At 32.1% G+C, this 19,419-nt stretch overlaps 2 protein-coding genes across 20 annotated transcripts in view; one reads left to right on the forward strand and one right to left on the reverse strand.

Annotated features, from left to right (window-relative positions):
• TSPAN19 (tetraspanin 19) overlaps window positions 1-2,004 on the reverse strand; it is a 30,808-nt gene extending 28,804 nt beyond the window's left edge. The window contains exon 1 of the mRNA XM_084515046.1: window positions 1,917-2,004. Within this exon, the coding sequence (XP_084371172.1) occupies window positions 1,917-1,949 (33 nt within the window). The 5' untranslated portion in view covers window positions 1,950-2,004. The remainder of the gene's footprint in view (window positions 1-1,916) is intronic.
• The window catches only part of LRRIQ1 (leucine rich repeats and IQ motif containing 1), a 119,207-nt gene that overhangs the window by 12,404 nt on the left and 87,384 nt on the right, over window positions 1-19,419 (forward strand). For 18 of the 19 annotated variants that reach the window (XR_014691613.1, XM_084514926.1, XM_084514912.1 and 15 more), the window contains 5 exons: window positions 3,585-3,778; window positions 4,526-4,653; window positions 11,016-11,089; window positions 11,403-11,496; window positions 18,269-18,445. Coding sequence is in view for 18 of the 19 variants with exons in the window: in XM_084514926.1 (XP_084371052.1) it covers window positions 3,585-3,778; window positions 4,526-4,653; window positions 11,016-11,089; window positions 11,403-11,496; window positions 18,269-18,445 (667 nt within the window). In the remaining variant the exon portion in view is untranslated. The remainder of the gene's footprint in view (window positions 1-3,584; window positions 3,779-4,525; window positions 4,654-11,015; window positions 11,090-11,402; window positions 11,497-18,268; window positions 18,446-19,419) is intronic. The other variant, XM_084514929.1, reaches the window with a different exon arrangement.

Genomic DNA, 19,419 nt, shown 5'->3' on the forward strand with positions numbered 1-19,419 from the left:
ACAAAATACAGATCACTATCATTTGAGGATTATAATATTAACAGAAGTAAATCTTCAGAGATTCATTAATTGAAATAAAATTGTATTTTCTTATGATGAAGAAAAAAATGCATGTGATGAAACAAACAATTTTGTATGAATTGCAAAATGTTTTGGGAAGACTAAAAAGGTGAATTTCTAGTTGTATTTTTGGTCTGTGCAGAGTTTGAAGATATTATTTGGAAAGAAGTCTGAGCTGGAAGTGGAAGGGAGATAAATAGACTGTAATTTTTGATTTCTTTTGTCCTGATTTAGACTGTTAATTCTCTTTAAATTATGTGTAGTAGAGAGCTACCTGGACAGTGGGAAAACAACATAAAACAGTTTTTAAGCTAATGAATTAAACACATTCACATGAAATATTTTAATAAAGTGGTTTCCATTGCATTAAAAACCCACAAACATAAAACACAAAATTGGATCAGTGTGAAGATGAATAGTGCAATTCAGTGATAAATGGCAATGGTATAGGAAAGAGAAATAGGAAATTTAGGGGAAGAAAAAGCCAACCCATACAAACAGTCTGGAAATTTAGCAGGTTTTATATTGATATTTTGAATATTTTTTGCTAATCTGTGAAACATTAAAAACACGTGTAACATTAATACTCTTGAAGAATTTATATTACCTGTGAATAAGGGTGCTGGAATATCAATGCTTGCTACAAAAGCATATCAATATTCCAACAGGGAAAGATGAAACAAAGTGAATATAAATATTGGCTTTGTATCCTTGTGGCCAACAATGCTGGGTAAGATTCTTTCAGATGTACCACACTCGATAGAAATGTCTGCAAGATTAATTATTATTAGTAATAATAATTAGTAATTAGTAGTATTGGTGGATGAATTTAGGACTGTGGCATCTGTGTGGAATGTAGTATCTTCCTGTGGAAGTCTTGTAAAAATACTTTTGTACTTTCTGTTTTATGCAATGTGGTGCTATTTGAACTAAGTTTCTAATGATTTTGAGTGGCTAAATAAATGTTTACAAAAATCAGCTTGGAATCTGCCTTTCACAGTTGCAATGGTGTACAGTGTTGTCTGTTCATTCAGCTTCCACAAAGGGCTTGTGCTGTTTGTTTGTTTGTGTTTTTTGTTTATTTGTTTTTTTTGAGTGTGATTTTGTTTCCCCTAAAAAAAAAATATATTTTTTTGTAATACTTGTGATTTATTAACTTATTGTTGGAAACATCAAGCACATTCTGATTTTTTTTTTGATTTTTTTTTTGTCCTCATTTAAAATATAGCATCAGTAGAGGGAAAAATGAGAGTTGCCAGAAAACCCTTAACATAGCAGTTAAAGTATAAGAAATATGTCTGTTATGATTTTCCACTTAAGGTTGCATGCTCACAAACTTAAGTGGAAAAATCGTGTCAGCAATATACTTAATTTCAGTGCATTCCTATTTGGAAGATGGATGCTTTGTGTAAAAATTTTCTTACACAAAAACTAGCATTTTGACTTTAATTATAGAATATGCTTTCTCAGGATGTCTGTAGTATGTAGGCTAAAATCCTAGTAGTGCTAAGAATAGCAATGAGTAACTCTTAAATACTCTTAAATGCCACTTTGGAATTATTATTTTTAAGAAAGCACATTGTTGTCGCACCTAGAAGTTACTTCAGAACTGCTTTCACAGAATCACAGAATTGAAGGGATTGGAAGGGACCTCGAGAGATCAATAGCTAATAGACAGGAACTGTGCATAGCAATTTGTAACCACTGTATGCAGCCACTGTATGTAGCCTGGGCATGTCTGTTTAGAATTACTTCTAGTCTAATTAAACAAGACAGGAGATGTAAAAAAAAAGTGCTTAGAGCAGTATGCAGAATATGAAATTTCCAGATCCTCTATTAACTCTGACTCTTCTTACTCTGTGTGTAGTTTGTCCTCGGTCCCACTCCATGGCAATTCAGTGCATTTAAAGTTACCAGTACTCCTATGCTGTTAACTTAGTAGTGGAAACGTAAAGACTGCTGTTCTGAGGAAGTCTTGGAAGCTGTTAATACTGTCTGAAAGGAAATTGTTTTGAGACCACTAGATGGTGCTAGTTCCCTTTTTGTTTTTATCCAAGGGAAAAAAAAAAAAAGTGGACAAGAAAATACGAACACGATCTTACAATCAGGATAGTATGTCGTGTATGTTTGAAATTCTTTCAGAATAATTAAAGATTTGTATATTTATTTCCTGAAGCACCGTTTTGAAGTTAGAATATATAACATTTGTTTTAGGAATCTCTTAGTTATCTCTTTAATATCCAATGCTTTTTCAGGTGAATATGTTATTCAAACTATGTGCCATGGGCAGGGATGTCTCCTACTAGATCAGTTGCTCAGGGCCTAGTCCAACTTGGAACACTAACAGGGGTGGGGCATCCACAGATTCTCTGGGCAACCTGTTCCAGTGCCTCACCACTCTAAGAGCGAAGAATTTCCTCAGTGGCAATGTGGTCTTTAGTTTTATAATCTAATTGATTCTCAGAGGATAATCACAAAGATGTTCACTTCTGCAAAGTTTGCCCAACTTGCTTATGGGAACTTGGGAAGCTTTTGTTGACATAAAGCTGAGATAAAGTATTACATAAAACAATCCTATGAGGAATACCTGAAAGAAGTGTAAAATCAGCAACTCCTTTTTTTTTTTTTTTTTTAAATGCGTTTTTTAAAGGCATACCCCCTCACAGAAGTTTTACTACTATACTTTACTGTATAGGAAAAAACTGCTTTGACCTGTAGCAAGTCAGACACATTGGTACTCCAAAAAAGCAGCCATCACAGAACATCTGGCATATAGTAAGACCATGGAATGAGTATGATTTTACCATTGTAAGAGAACGATTTGTGAGAAACTCTGAAATAAATATGGGTAAAAGAGCGTTTTTCTTTGCATCTTTTTGTAGGAGAGATCACACATTCTTGCTCTTTAGCTGGTAAGAGTAAGTTTGTTGTGAGTATAATGACTGTAGAAGTGTAGGTTTATACTTAAAGGTACTTCATAAAGGTTCTTCATTTCTTTGTTAAAAAAATACTTAAACAGGAGGCATTTATATTAATAATGCTGGGCTGCCCTAGGTATTAATACAATTTATTATCACCTTGCTGAGAGCTTTCTAAAAACATTTAAAAATTAATTATTTAAAATTAACTTTTAAAGAAATACTGTTTCCATTTTGGGGGGTGATCTTAAGAGAGCTGTCAGTGTTTCATAGAGCTGATGGATTCTGGATAGGTTATAAAGTCCTCAAGCACAGTAAGCATAGTTTATAATTTAAAGAATGTTCTGTTCCAACAGAAGTTCTAAAGGGGTTGTGAACTATTATTATTGCTTAGTTAATTGGATCAGAAGTTCATCACCTGTACGCACTGCATATTTGATAGTGTCAAAATAGACTATTTTTTTTAAAGTATAGGACTAATATTGTTACTATATATAATATGAATATGTTGAAACTTTAGAATTTTCTTGGTACTCGAAAACCAGACTTTTTTAATATATTATTATTTCAGGATGGCTTAACTCAGCTAAAACCTTTAATTTTCAGGTGGTTTGGAGTCACTGAAAAACCTTCAGCAATTAAATGTGGATCATAATCAATTAATCAACACAAAAGGTCTTTGTGAAGCACCTACTCTCATACACCTAGACTGCTCTTTTAATCATCTCACACAAATTGAAGGCATTGAGAGTTGTGGACTACTTCAAATTCTGAAGTTACAAGGCAATAACCTACAGGAGGTAAAAGCTTTGAATTAAGTGGATGTTTATTGTACATACATCTTTGTTAACAGTAGTGTTATTCAGAATGTTCAGAATGCTCTGTTTGCCTGGGGTGTTTTTGTTTGTTTGTTTTGTGTTTTTTGTTTGTTTGTTTGTTTGTTTTTTTGGTCTTGTTATGTTTTCCTTTCAGAGAAAGATTTTTCAAAGGTAAAAATGGCTAGCAGTGGTAAAGTTTTTTCTTGTTCCTAAGTCCTTGAAAAATTGACCCTTCAATTATTATATTTCCCTCCTTGTTTTATGTGTTATTCTCTGTTTAAAATGATGTGAAGTACTATTGTCATTAAAGATAAGTAGTAATTTAGGTTAATTTCATGAATGCTGATTCTCCAGACGTTGAAATTCTTGCTGCAACATATATAATAGAAAAGTACTTTGCTAAATGGACAAATAATAATCTTTACTGCCAAGGATTCTTTTATGCATATGGGAGCTGAAAACTATTTTCAATAATCAGCACAAATAAAGTAGTAAGATTGTGGCTCTTGACTCCCACTTTTTTTTTAATTTATATTGACTATTCAGACTACGTAGAGGACATTGAAAAATATTTAACACATAATATACATAATAAGAAGATAATACATATATCCAAAATGTGTTTTTTTACTTATATTTAATAATGATTGATGAAAAGCAGATGGTAAGCATTCCATTGTTGTTTCTCTAATTTACATAATTTTAAATAACCTTCTCTTCTCTATTTAGCTTCCAAGGCTGGAAAATCATGTTCTGCTAAGAGAACTATATTTGGATGACAATAGCATTTGTGCTATGAAAATGCTTCCTTTGTATTGGTTGCCTCTGTTGCAGATTCTTTCACTGTCTCAAAATAGGTAATCAAGAAATCTTTTCCCTTTATGAAGTTGATACAGAGGAATTTCTAACACTTATCTAAAAAGTATAATTCTCAGTATGCTTAAAATATCACCATCTTTTCCATACTTTGAAAGTATGTGGTTGACAAGTAATAGCATTGGCCACCTTCAGCTAAGAAAATTTGAAACAGCAGTAACTATGAAAAGTAATTTTTTCTATTAGATGTTATATGAAAATAATTTTTGAGCATTGCAGCATTATTAAAACCATGGTGTTTCTTTAGCAATTGTTTCTAGAGTTTGTCTGTCAAACTTCATATTTCTCATCTAGTTTATTCAAAACAGACTTTGAAGGCTATTTTAAGTATAACTGCTAGACCTAAATACTACAAGTTTGAATGTTCATTAGGCTGTTTTTTATTTCATATACATGATATATTAATGTCCCCAAAACCAAATGTCAGTACTGCATATCTGCTTTCATTTTTAACTGTTACGGTTCAGTTTGAAGATACAGAATAATAAAGCGAGGTCAAGACAAGCAGTATAAAACCAGATCATTTGTTGAAGTACTATATAATCAGGTTTCTTTTTCATTTTATAAAATATTTTGTACATCTGTAGAATAGAATGATGGTATTTTCAGGAGTCAAAATCTTGATTTTTATTTTATTTTGCCTCCCAACCCTTTCCTACACTTACATTGAGCTAACAAAAAAAAAAAAAAAGGTACAATTATAGTTTAATTTGTGTTGGTAGTGAAATGAATTTTGCTAGTAAATTACTGTTTTTTTCCATATTGCAATGTGTTCACTCTGAAAGGGATTTCTCACCTAAACACACAGAATATACCATTGCACACATGCTACACTGAATATACACTCTGAACTAATCATTCAGCACTTGAGTTAATGAAGAGGAGTTGTTTTAGCATGTGATTCATCTACCATTTCTAGACATTTTCTTTGAGACAAACCACACCCTACAAGTGACTGTACATCTTCACTGACTATTGACAGAGCCTGGACCATTAGCTCACATGTTGGTTTGTCTACATATGAACAGAAGAATCCCATCCTTGGTGACAGTAGTTCAGCAGAGTCAACTATATCTGTGAGCCTGTGGGATAACAGATCTATAAGTCTGAGTCCTTTTTATAAGGAATGCCCTTTATGGAAAATTAATGCTATTTAAGAAAATACAACCTATATTTTTATAACTTTATATAAACAGGTTGTTTTCAATCATCTCTAACGAAGTAGAATGCATGTAAGTTCATACATGGAAATATAACACCTAGTTATTTATATTTACAGAATCTAGTCCTTGAGTTTTAAAGCTCTTTAGGTTTTTTAAGTTCCTCTGGAGTTTGGAGAAACTTCATGCCTGTGCCTAGCAAGATCATTATCTGTTAAGTGTAAAACTCCAAATCACACGTATTGATTTCATTCATTTTTTATTTTTTTTTAGTTCGTTTGTTCTTGTTGCTTTTTTTGTTTTTGTTTTTGTTGTTTTTTTTTTTTTTTTTTTTTTTTTTCCTGACCTGTTCAGCTTTTTATGGAACAGGCAGGAATGTGGAATTCTTGTATATTATGGAATTCCTGTATAATATGGAATGTGGCTCTTATCTTCTTGTAGTTTTCTTTTTTTTTTTTTTTTTTCTTTTTTTTTTTTTTTTTTTTTTCCTCACACATTAAGATGTGACTGCTGGAACACCCAATGTGCCTGCTAGTGAGAAAGCAAACCTAAGAGCCCAGTTTCAGCCATAGCTTGAATTCAGCCTTGAGATCTAGGTTGTGCTGGGCTGGCCATATAGATGTACCACTTGTCCATTCTGTGATCTTATGTTTTTTATTCTCCGTTCCAATGCTTACTTTGTTTGTCCAGTGCCTGCATTGAGATGTTGAATGTCGTCTGCTGAAATAGGAGAAAGCATGTATTTATGCATGAGCAAACTGGATGTGATACAAATAACAACAACAAAAAAAATCCCTTTCTTTCCTTTTGGTATCTATACCTTATCTCAAATCTTTGGGACAAACAGGACAAGACAGCCTTAAATGCACATTAAAGGCCTCTAGATTCCTGGGATTTCAGTAGCATGCTTTGTTGCACTGACTTTATGTACACTTCTAAGCATCTCCATATGTGTGTGCTATAACATAAGTAAATTGATGTTCTATATAGCAACAGTGAATATAATGGTGCAAGCTGTTGAAAGAAAAACTGTTTTTTTACTTTTATCCTATAGCTAGTGCAGTTTTATGGGTTTTGGATTTTTTGGTTTGTTTTTATTTTTGTTTTTAAAGTGTACATTGAGTGCCATTTCCTTTTTACTGGTTGCAGGAAGCCCATATAGTGCTAATACTGTGAATCTGTTTTGTTTTGTTTTGTTTTGTTTTTAATGTAGTACTGTAAAAATAATTTTTTTTTATGCTAATTTACAATGTTTTTTATTTCTGAGATATTTTGTCTGTGTCATAAACCCTAAAATTGCTAAAGATAAAACTCCAAATTAATTGTTTTAAACCTACAATATAGCAACAAGGAATTATGGCATGTAGTGATGTTCATCAAATATAAAAATGTTCATCTACTTGTTCATCATATATAAAAATGGCAGTAATATTACCACCCCGGCTTTTATTAAGTGTTTTGCTGTGGTTTTCATGTACGAAGCGTATAGGAGGTCAACGTACAAGGTGAATACCCTCTTGACTTGATTACTGCAGAATTGGGACTATGAAGATCTGTGCTCTCTTTTGGAGCAGCTGGAGAACACAAACAATAAGTTAGTATAAATAGGATTATTTTTGATATGGTAGATAAAGGTTTCGGTGTAGGAGAGAAAAATATTTCCACTGGAACTAACATTTTTACATATTTAATATGCAGTAAGAATTCATGTGAGATTTATATTTACATGTATTTACAATTATGTAGCTTACTCGTTAATTTCTTCATATAAAACTTTTACAGTGAGACACAAAATCAATCTACTGTTCAAGTAGTCCTTACAGTTTTTGCGCAACTTGAAAATGGACAAATGTATCCCTCTTAATTTCTGTTATAATATTCCAAAGGTTTATTATTATTATTATTGTTTTGTTTTCTAACCTAAGTGTGGAAGATAAGAAGTTAATATTAAAAAAAAAAAAAAAATGTAGGCAGCTGCAAAAATTCCTTTTCTGGGAAAACTGGTTTGACCAGGATCAAATTCTTTGTGAACTTGTTGCTCACATTTTTGCAACTAAATACATGCCAATAGGCTTATTATAGAAATGCTTAAAAGCAGCTGAATTCTGAGTTCTTGATACATGTTGTTCTCACCACTTCAATATACATGGTATGTATATTTTTAACTTAATTTCTTACAGTGACAGTAAGCCATTCTGTTTTCAAAATTTGACAGATTTTCCAGAGCTGTCAAAATACATATAAGTGTCATTGGATGTTGAATTCAGTCAATCATGAACAAACTGTCCTGTATTTATATTGTATCTATACTGTATTTATACTGTCATCATCCACATACACCCCTTATTGGTCTAGATTTGTTTATCATTTTCAGTAATTCTTCGCTGGTCATGTGTTTATTTCTAAGAATGTAGCACCATGGACAATACTGATGAAGTATACTGCCTAACAGAGTATTCAGGAAACAAGTGACTTGTAGATTTCCTGTATTATGTTTGATTCAACATCAAATATGTTACAAATATGGCAAATATTGCAACATATTTGCAATATTTGTAAATAATTTGTATTGCAAGTTAAAAAATAATAACATTTTAAGGTATGAAAGAGGAATAAACATTACTTAAAGATCTAGATTAACATAAGTTTGTTTTAATTATCTTTCCCTCCTTACTGCTCATTAACATCAGTGATAACTTTCTGGGGAAAAACTGATGCAAAGCAAGATTTGGACCATCCTGAAGAGTTTGTGTTTAAAAAATTTTTGTTTAAAAAAGCAATCTTTATTTTCTCTGGTGTATACTTACAACTATTCTAGGCTCTTAAATCTTGTTTTCTGACATATAGTTTCTGTGGCTATCTGTGTCCTGTCCTACTACAGCCTTAAATGGGAGCAGAAAGAGGAAGCTATGGCTTTCTTTTTTTGCAAATATCTTTTACTTTTGTGTCTTCTTTGTAATTTATATCTCTCTTATGCCCTGGGCTAATGTGACAAGGTCAAGTAGTATTAAGTTTTCAGTAATGTCCTTTGTCTTTCTGGTTTGAATTTTCTTAGGAAAAAAATTAACAAAGAATGTCAGTAAAAGGAAAGCTATAGAATGACGGGGAAATGTTTTAACTCTCATAATGCCAACGGCAGGCAAGGATAGTCCAGTAGTCAAATAGAATTTCTAATTCACCACAGTGTATACAGACAAAAATCCCCTGAACCAACTCACTTTAAAAATAAAATAAAATAAAAAATCCATTATGACTTGTAGAAAGAAAGGCTTTTTAGTGTGCAAGTCCCTCATACTTGTTATGTCATTTATTTCCCTGATATTCCTGAATATGTGAATCTTTAATATGTATTATGGATTTTAGTCTTTTAGTCAGTGTTTGCCACTGTTATCTATAATGATATTTGTTACAAATATTAAAAATATTTATGTGCTATTGACTGGTCATAAGAACCTAAAATGCTGATACTTTTTGCAGTGTGTACAAGAGTATTTGATGCTTAATGGTTTTTAGAGTTAATGCTTCTTCATATTTATTTGATACTTTTGAAAACTGACAGGGAGGTAATTGAACTAAATAGCATTAGAACAAGGACAACTTTAAAATATGGAGTGAGAGGGAAATGAAAGTATACTGGCACATACTCAATTGACTTTATATCCGTTTCTCTGAATTTACTATTACAATGTTGTTTTTTTTTTGTTGTTGTTGTTTTGTTTGTTTGTTTGTTTTTTTGGCATATAGTAGAGAAAACAAGCAATTTCCAACAAGAATAAAGAATCCACAACCGAATCTGGACCAGACTTGGTCCAGAATTTGTTAACTAGAATTAAATCCAACTTTGTCTTTCAGTTGTAATGTTTTCCAGCCTGTGCTGGAGAACAGATTTCAACAACAGAATAGCATTTTTGGCTCTGGCCAATTGTAAATTTGTGAAGTGAGTAAGTTTGGGATTTTTAAAGGTTATATTTGTGACCATTTGAACCCTGTTCTATAGCTTTCAAAGGTAATAAATATTACCCTCAGAAAAAACTGCTTTCCATGAAAATTAACAGTTACAAAGTGAATACATGCATTGCCATGTGTGATGCCATTCTCCTGTTATGCTTAGGCCTTGTCCTTACAGAATTGAAATAAATTACCCAAAAGTAAGTTTTTCAGCAGATATAGTTTGTTTATTGTATGTCTATACATAAACATTCTAGTTTTAGTTTAACACAATTTCAACATCTTGATTTTAATTTTTTTCCTCCCCCATTTATATTTAACATAAAAGTAACTTTTAAATCTGAAAGGTAATATTTGGAAATAGCTGACTGAATAGCTTAACATTTACTGGTAGTTACACCAATGCAAGGTTGTAACTAAACAAAATTTTAATAATAATGGATAATAAAGATTTTAATAGCTATGGTAATACACATCTCACAGTCCGTATCATTTGTACAGATGAATGTCATCTGTTTTCTCTCATCTATTCTTCAATACTACAAATAGGAATTTTATAGTGGCTTTAGCCCTGCTTTGCTGCTTTATTCCACAAGAAAAACTCTGATAGGCAAGAAGTGCAATTTTGTAGCTGTCTGTATAACTGGCACTTCTGTGACACTGTCTTACTTCTGTACTCAGACAGAGGAAGTGCTAAAAATCTTTTACAGGACAGTGCAGCTTTGAATGGTTAAGAAATACAACTTTGGCAACTATTATGTTGGTTTTAGGGTCTAGGCAGTGGAGAGTGCTGAGTGGAGAAGAGAAACAAACTGACAAGAAGTATGATAAATGAAGAAAAAGGAAAGGGGAAAAGCAGATTTTATTTTTGTCTCCAAAATCAGGGCCTTCTGTTTTATTCTAGTCAAGTTGACTAAAGAAAAGCCAATTGAACTTGTAAATTTTACAATACTTTTGGATCCTCAGAACTAAATTTAAGAGAAATAGAATGAAATATTTACCAATTGAACGAAAACAGTAACACATACAAACAAAAAGTGACCTCCTGAGAAGACTAAGAAATGCTTTAAAGATAAAGGAGGAACTTCGGTAATTAATACTAGCACCTTGGATAGCTAAATGAGTATTTTCTCATGTAAATAAATAAGTTGATATAACTGTAAAAGATTCTGGTGCCTGTTTATGAGCTGCTGCTTTTCTTTAATTAAAAATAAACTTTTCTGTTTTGTTCTTAGTCTGACTGAGCTTGTGCCTTTAAATTCATTTGTATCTTTGGAAAAGCTGGACATCAAAAATAACTGCTTGTCAGGTGAGTTGTATAGAAAACATAAAACAAATGCCCATCCAAACTAGAAGTTCTTAAATAATTTATAAATTCATTTGAATTTGGATTGTTCCAAATATATATATATATATAAAATTCAAATATTATTTATGAGACATACAGAAAACATAAATATTTTTCAAATATGGATGTTATACATATTGATAATAACTGTAGTGTAAATGTAATAGAATTGCTTATAATTCTACATGGTTTTGGTACTATTTGTGATTTTAAGTAAAATAATATGGTTCTACTTTCAAATTGATATTTAATTTTGTTTTCTATTACAATACAGACCTTAAAAGTGTCATTGCATGGTTAAGTGGCTGCAATAATCTAAGGGAGTTGTTGCTCAGTGGAAATCCTCTTCTCCAAGAAAGGAATTGCAAGTAAGAAAATAAATTGATTTGCTGAATAAAAATAAATAAATAAATAAAAGCCAGTTAGAAAATATGGGTTTTTTTGTTTTGTCAAAATAACCTAAATTTATAGTTCACTAAATAAATGTTCAGATCACTCTTCAGTTATATGCACTATGAAAATAGTTCTAGTATAATTTTTCCAGGCCTCTGACAATAGTGACAATGCACAATGTAGGTAGTTATATAGGTGCACTAACATTTTTTAAAATGTAAATACAATTTTAATTGAAAGGATTAATAATTTTTCATGTGAAAAAATATTAGGGCAATTTTATCCTCAGAGATTTTTATTTGAGCTGTACTTCTGTGAATGAGGGAAAAACTATCAGTTGTAAATTTCCATCTTTTCTTCTGTCTCCTTAATAAAAGAAAATCATATGTAAATACGTGGCCATAAGAATGGCTAGAGACCCAGTATTGCATGCCGTCTTGGAGAAATATACATTATTTTAAGTATGAACCATTCTAATAATTAATTATGAACCATTCTAGGAATTAATTTCAAAATGGTGCTGATCTTTAGTTATTTTCTATGTGAATAGTGACCAGAGATTCTTCCAGAACTGTGGAAAAATACGCCACCCGACTGTGGGGCTAATAATGTTAGGTCCCATTTCTGTAGTAGAAATGAACATAGTGCCAGTAGCAAAGGAGTTAAGACTGTATCTGCAGTTGCAAACTGTTGTTATTCCCTTCAAACTGTTTGCCATCATCTACTTGCTTTCTTTCTCATGTTTTCAAATGCGTTTTAGGACAAGAAAATATCTGCACCATATTTAATGTTATGTATTGTTTAAAGGGCTCCCTTTGCCTTTTCTTGATCCCTCTCTTCCCTTCTTAGCATACAAATACTTAGAGAGCAGTCTGAGTACAATTAAGATTATCCAGTTGCATACAGTGAGTGCTCTGAGAAAGCAAAAGAGAGGGCTAAAAATAGTGCTTTCTGCAGCTAAAGGAAGAAAAATCATTCAGTTTGATACTCAGCCTATAGAGATTTGTTGATCTAAAGTGCATAGCTTCATGATAAGCTCCACCATCATCCAATGGATTTTTTGCAGCATGAGCAAAAGGGAGAGAAATCGGTTCTTCTGTCTGAGCAGTTGCCTGCCGTATTCTAGAACCAGTAGGGAAATGAGAAAGTCTATAGCCTATTTGGTCACAATGTATGATAAGATGTAAATTGACCACAGCTTGTTCTGTTCACTAAAAGGGTCCATCTCTTAGCATTAGAGGGTTTGTTGTTTGGTGGTGGTGGTGTTTTTTGTTTGTTGGTTTTTCCTTTTTTTCTTGCATCAGGCATCAAATGTCAGCCACAGTCATTACTTTGATTTTACTTCATGATGGGTAACAAAGAAATGAAATTTAAATGAGAAAAGGTAGGTATTAGTTCACTGTCTGGGAGAAACTGGAGAAGAATCACAAAATGGTCCAGGTTGTTGGGATAGCTACGTTTGTTTGGTATTAATTTGAGGGAATAAGTCACTACATTATATATAAATTTACATTTCTTTTACAAAGTATGTACCAGCCTAATAATATTTTAATTATTATTTAAAAATAAACTCTATGTAAACAATAGATGAACATTTCCATTTATTTTGATGATGTATATAAAGGATACCCTTTTTTCTTTACTGTTTGCAGGGTCAAATTTACTCCATTCCATTGTGTGCAAGGATTTGGTTGAAAATTGAGCTGCTCCAGGTCTAATGTTTTTCAAAACTATTTCACCACAATTCTTCCTCCTTTCCCTAATTCCTTTTTCAGAGCTTAAATGCAAAACACACAATCATTTAAATTAAAAATGAGTCCTCATGGCAATCAAGTGTAAAAGCACTAAAAACTTCTATCATGAAGAAGTTTCATGATACAGTCCTTTTATATTCAAAGATTTGTAATGCAAGAAAACAGGTTAGATTTATAAAAACAAAACAAAACAAAAAACTACTTTTGCAGTCACCATTTTTACAGATTTAAGAGTATAGATTAATATTAACACATGAAGATATAGTTTCATTCCTTCCCATTCTTTTAATGACAAGAAATAACTTGGAAAAAAATAATCTTCGAAGTGTCCAGCGAATGAACAACTGAATTTTTTACTCTGATGAAATAGGTCCCTGTGTCTTTAGATTCTTGGTTTTGGTCAGATGTAGGTTCATCCTGGAGAAGAGAAGGCTTTGGGGTGACCTTATAGCAGTTTGCCAGCGCCTTAGGGGAGCCTACAAGAAAGCAGGAGAGGAGCTATTTGTCAGGGAGTGTAGTGACAGGACTAGGATTAGTGCTTTTAAACTAAAAAATGGTAGATTTCGATTAGATATTAGGAAGAAATTCTTTAACATGAAGATAGTGAGACACTGGAACAGGTTGCCCAGAGATGGCGTGGATGCTCCATCCCTGGAAGTGTTCAAGGCCAGGTTCAATGGGAGCTTTAAGCAACTTGGTCTAGTGGGAGATGTCCCTACCTATGGCAGGGAAATTTGAATTAGAAAATCTTTAAGGTCTTTAGAATCTTTAGAACCATTCTATGATTCTTTGATTATCCATGCCAAGCAAATCTATTTTTAGAAGCTTTGTAACCAGTAAAATTTGGCACTTAAAAATAAATGAAAATGAACAGTGAAAGTATATACAAAAGAAATGAGGTATGGACAAACACTACCACAAACTGGAAGAAAATTATATGAGAAGAACAAATGGAATTGAATTCTGTGATCTTTTTTTTTCCTGAGAATTCTAGTTTGTAGTTTTGTTTAAAAAAAAAAAACAACTTGAAATTTGGCCAAGCATTTGGAGCTTCAGTATGAAGTGTTTTGTTCCAAAACTCTGTGCTTTTTCACTGCTATCCTAAAGTATTTTTTCATATGACAATTTCTTTAGACAAATGTAGAAATTATAGAAATAAATGCCTTCTTTGTGGTGCTAATTTGTAACTTCTTTGTCCATTGACTTATCCAGAATATTGTTGTTTTCAGCATGAATTCTACTTGTCACCTTTATTGACAAGTCACCTTTGGTGACTTTAACTTTCTGAATGAGCTTTTGTCTCACCTTTATTATCATATTTTATATTTCATTAAAACATTTGCGCAGATGTGACCATCCATTCATCCTTCTTCTCCTTCTCTTATATCTGCACTATTTTAAATCTTTACTATTCTCTTTCTGATTACTTATACTTACACTACTTACTTGCCCTTCTCAGAAACACCAGTTCCTGACTGTCCATCACATAGCTTAGAGTATTTCTCTTCCTCTTTGCTGTTTTGAAAAATAATTGTATTATTTCATAATATAATATATATAATATAATATGTAAACAATGTATTGAAAAATAACTTTCTTATTTACTCCCTCTCACCATTTCATAAATCCTCTGCTTAACAGACTTGCTGATGGTGTAGGTTCACACTGCACATGTGAACCTACACGTGAACAAAGGATGATGTCTTTAATTAGGAATAATCTGTATAAAGGAATCCTTGACTTAGCAACTTTAAGGAAGAGTTTCTGGAATGAAAAATTGGGATGAATGGTTGATTTTTTTTCAGTAGTCATTGTGATCTCTTTTCCTGTTCTGAGAATTCCTTATATTTACACCAAAAGTTAATTGCTTTTATGTTATTGAAGGAGATGCAGATGTAAAAATAATGCTGTTCTTTGCCTTCTAGTGATCTATAATACATAAGTGTAATTGAAGGACTGGTCTTAGAGACTTATTATATGTGTTTATGTAAGAACTGGATGGGGTAGAAAGAAAACTTGACATGTGTAATGTGATATGGTCATTACAATCGCACAATGAGTAGTTGTGATAGGATTGTATTTGGAAGCCTTATTAAGAAAATTACACATGGATAGGTTGTTAGTATGCTATGGTTGTGTTTTTTTGTTTTGTGTTTTGTTTTCATTTTTTTAGAAGTCTTCTGGATTTTTGGTAATTATATTGTTTGAAACCATATATGTAGACCAGTCTATGAATATTTAGTTTTCTAGAAGAACTGTTCAGCAAAAGTACAGTACCTGTTTTGATTGAATGTAAAGTTTATCTGTCTTCTCTAGAATTAATGTTTCCTAGTCCACAGATATTGGAGAGCAGTAAGAAAAATTGCAAATGCAATTTCAGATTTTTAGGTGATAATCCGGAATTCATATATTGAAATGGTAGAATATCTGTCTGATAGTGAGCTGTTACAGTGGTTCCATTAAATGTACAAAGTTTTTAACCAATAAGAATTTAAATTATTACCAATTGTTTCAGATAAGGAAATCAAGTAATAGTATAGGAAAGTACTAACATAGTAAAATGTTTAAAGATATGAAATAGAACACAACCTTTTATTTCAGATGTAATTAAAACAGGTGACTGAGATTTTGATTAAAACTATGCTTTTTTTAAGCATTCAAAATATATTTCAGCCCATTTCTATCAAAAATGCTATTAAAGTTTGTACTCTATAAAATTATTATTATTTACCAATATGTGATCAGATCCTTTTCTTAAATTCTCAGATCTGAACAATTTCTTTTCAAACTATGGAAATGTGTCCCTAGTAGTTTTAAGGTATATGTGATAAATACCACATTCATAGTTCCATGTCATTGTGTATAGGAGTATATAAGGATCACTTTTACAAACAATTACTTTACTGTTCATTTCTGCAACATTTTTTTTTAGAATCAAAATTCTTTAATTTCAAGTCAGTTAAATGTGAGGTCTTACATTGCAGTGTTACACAAGAATGTGTTTAATTTGGTACTTTAGATTACCTGAGCAGAACAGCAGTTTTTAAGGGTACGTGTTTGATAGCTGTACAAATAAATTCCTCTGTTTTCTCTTTTTTCCTTTCAGTGAACAGACTTATTTGGATTCCCATTGTTCATGCACATAATTTTATGAATAAAGTTCAGTGTCTGTGACAATATCTTAAATTCCCATTTGCATTGTTTTAATTCCTCCTATTTTATACAACTAACTGGTATTTCACTTGTAACCTTAAGGGGAAAAGCTTTCTGAATTCCTATTTAACTACATGTACTGACACTTTAGCTTGCTTGACCCAATACAACTTTTATGATTAGACAAGAGATTGATTTGTCTAAAGGATTTGAAGTATGGGATACGATAAGATATGGGTTTACTGAATACAGCATTGACCATAACTTCAGGCAATATGTTCCAGTGAACTTTACATAACCCATTGATACCAACAAAGGAATTGGTTGTAAAATTTCCCAATTGTTTTGTACTTTCATGTCCAGCCAGTGATAACACCAACAAAAGTGAAGTAGTAAGAAATTGCTTTTAAAAAATTAAACTCTTGGATCAGTCTGAGCACTCCTAGGGGAATGTGTTTCAATGCTGTAATGATTAATAGAGCCTCATAAGTGACAGAATATTCACCAGGAAGTTTTCACTAAATGAAATATTGACTCAGCCCTTCACCAGGAGAAACCCAGCTGGAAAAACTAGTGTTGAGATCCCATAGCTCTAAGACACAATGCTTCCAGCATCCATCAACTTTGATATGGCACTTTTTTAATGTATCACTATTAAACATTAGCTTTGGTAATTCCTCCATGTGTGTTGAGGGAGGAATTAATGGAATCCATCTAAACCCATCATTTCATTTGAAATGCATTTCAGGCAGTGTTGTTCTTACATTAATGGGCAACAGAAAAGGGAAGTGTTCTGCTTGCAAAAAACTAACTTTCTGTTCTGTTGAACCACATTTTGGAATATTCAAATTGAGTAATAAAACACTAATTTTAAACTTACTATATAATATATGAGCTAAGTATTAGTCCTTTACCATCACAGAGAATAGTCAGGGAGTTCTCAAATTTTGAAAACTTTTTTTTTTTTTTTTTAATACCAAGGGGACCTATAGCCTATAATAAGTGTTCTTTCATGTGTGTTACAAACATAATGAAAATACTGAGTATTGATATATTGATTTAAATACTTTCACAGTCTTAAAACTTTAAAGAAACTTGGACTGCTATAAGAAATATGTGAAACAAGGTTGCAGTTTTAGATTATATTTTGCAGTATCTTAAAAGAGAGCTCAGTGATAACACTTTTTTAAAACAGTAGTTATGTTTTTCATGCATATTTATTCTTACATAAGTGGCCTTGAACATCCTTGTCATAAAAAAGGAAGGTTATTTCTATTGTCATCCCTTGCACAGACTCAAATTCAATAATTCAAAAGTAGACTTTTTTCCCATCTGTCAAGCTGAATATCATGTTACTTTATGCGGTATATGCAGGTAGCAATGGTATGAAGATTGGCAATGTTTTGTATTCTATGCAGTTTTTAAATCTAGGCCTTTAAATGTGTCACCAAAACCAGTTCTGTATGATCCTAAGACTTAGTTTGCTGTGTTGCCTACTAATTAAATGCATTGCAGGTCAGATTTTCCTGTCGTTCAAGTAGGTGAACTACTAGATGTAGTGAACTGAGAATGTTATTGACCTCCCTGTGTCTGGTATTTCAGCAGTGGTCTGTATGCCAACAACGTTTTACGAAATGTTGCTACGAAAGTGACGTTTTCATACCAGTTCTGTGGTTTATTAAGAAAAAAAGTTTTCATTAGTATACTAACATATGAAGTAAGAACAAATATATGCAAATGCTGTGAGAACTATCATAATATTATGTCTTGTTATAGTAAAGTTGGAGTTTTAGCATTGGGATTTTTTCATAAAACTAATGATGACTTTTTCTTTTCTAAGGCCTTCCCTATGCAAGGAACTTCCTAGTTTACAATTTGTTGATGGTGAAGACTTAAACTATCATACTTTACCCACAACTGAAAGAATCAAAAGATCAGAATCAAGAACTTTTCTGGAACTTTGTCAAGTTCAAATTGAAGAAAATGTTATACTGAAAAACAAGGCTGTTGAACTTGGGTAGGTATTTTAGATGAATATAAATTGCTTTCAGAAATATGTTTTAATATACCCTTAGTGTAGTTCTTCGTGTTTTTCTTATGAATTTTACTTAGCTTTTTGCCTGGAAACATTATTATGTTAAGAAAGAGATCAGAATCATTGACTTCAGTGCAAGGAATACTTCAGACAGATATTAAAATATCTGTGGGCCTTGACTTCTGTTGTTTTAAGTTTGGGAAAACAGGTGGTTCAAATCCAAAAATTCTTGAGGTAGTAGTAGTTGGATGAATTCATACATACAACATGGTACAGTGGCATGTTGAGATAATAGCTTAAATCCCCAAAGTGGTATAATCATATCATTAATTTCCAATTAATTAAGTTTCAGCTTAATCTCCAGTTTCAGCTTAATCAAACCTAGTTTGGCAAACAGTGCTCTATTTTTTTTCCTGCCTTTTTTTTTTCCATATCTATCTGTATTATTCACATTCTAAATGACTGGAAAGCTGCAAAAGGTGTCCTCTCTCCTCTTAAAGACGTGGATTATATGGCTCTGTTTATAGGTCTTTGATTTTGTCATAAATGCTGCTTCATTATTATGATTAGTTGTCCAGTGACTTAGATATTGCAAGTTGTCCAGAACTTAGATACTACAAGTGGTAATTTTTAATTTATAACTCCTATTTTTCATCACTTTGCAGTACCTGTATATACCAAACCTCTCATATTTTTGCACTTGGGAATATTGCTCATTTTCTTCTTTCTTAATTCCTTTTCATTTCCTAGCAGGTTTTAAAATATCCCTGTAGTCCTTTTAATATCCGATTTGTCTGCTGGTGTTTGAAAAGATAGTTTTCTTGATCCTGCCAGGTATTGAACGTTATCCCAGAACAGGTGAAGCATGTAATCTTTTATGATACTTTAGTCTGAATTTCTGCTTGTGTACTTTGTTGGGTCAGGAGAAATACCCACATTGTTTCAGAATCTAGCTA

Source organism: Aythya ferina (genome assembly GCF_964211825.1).
Source record: "Aythya ferina genome assembly, chromosome: 1".
Lineage (NCBI taxonomy): Eukaryota > Metazoa > Chordata > Aves > Anseriformes > Anatidae > Aythya > Aythya ferina.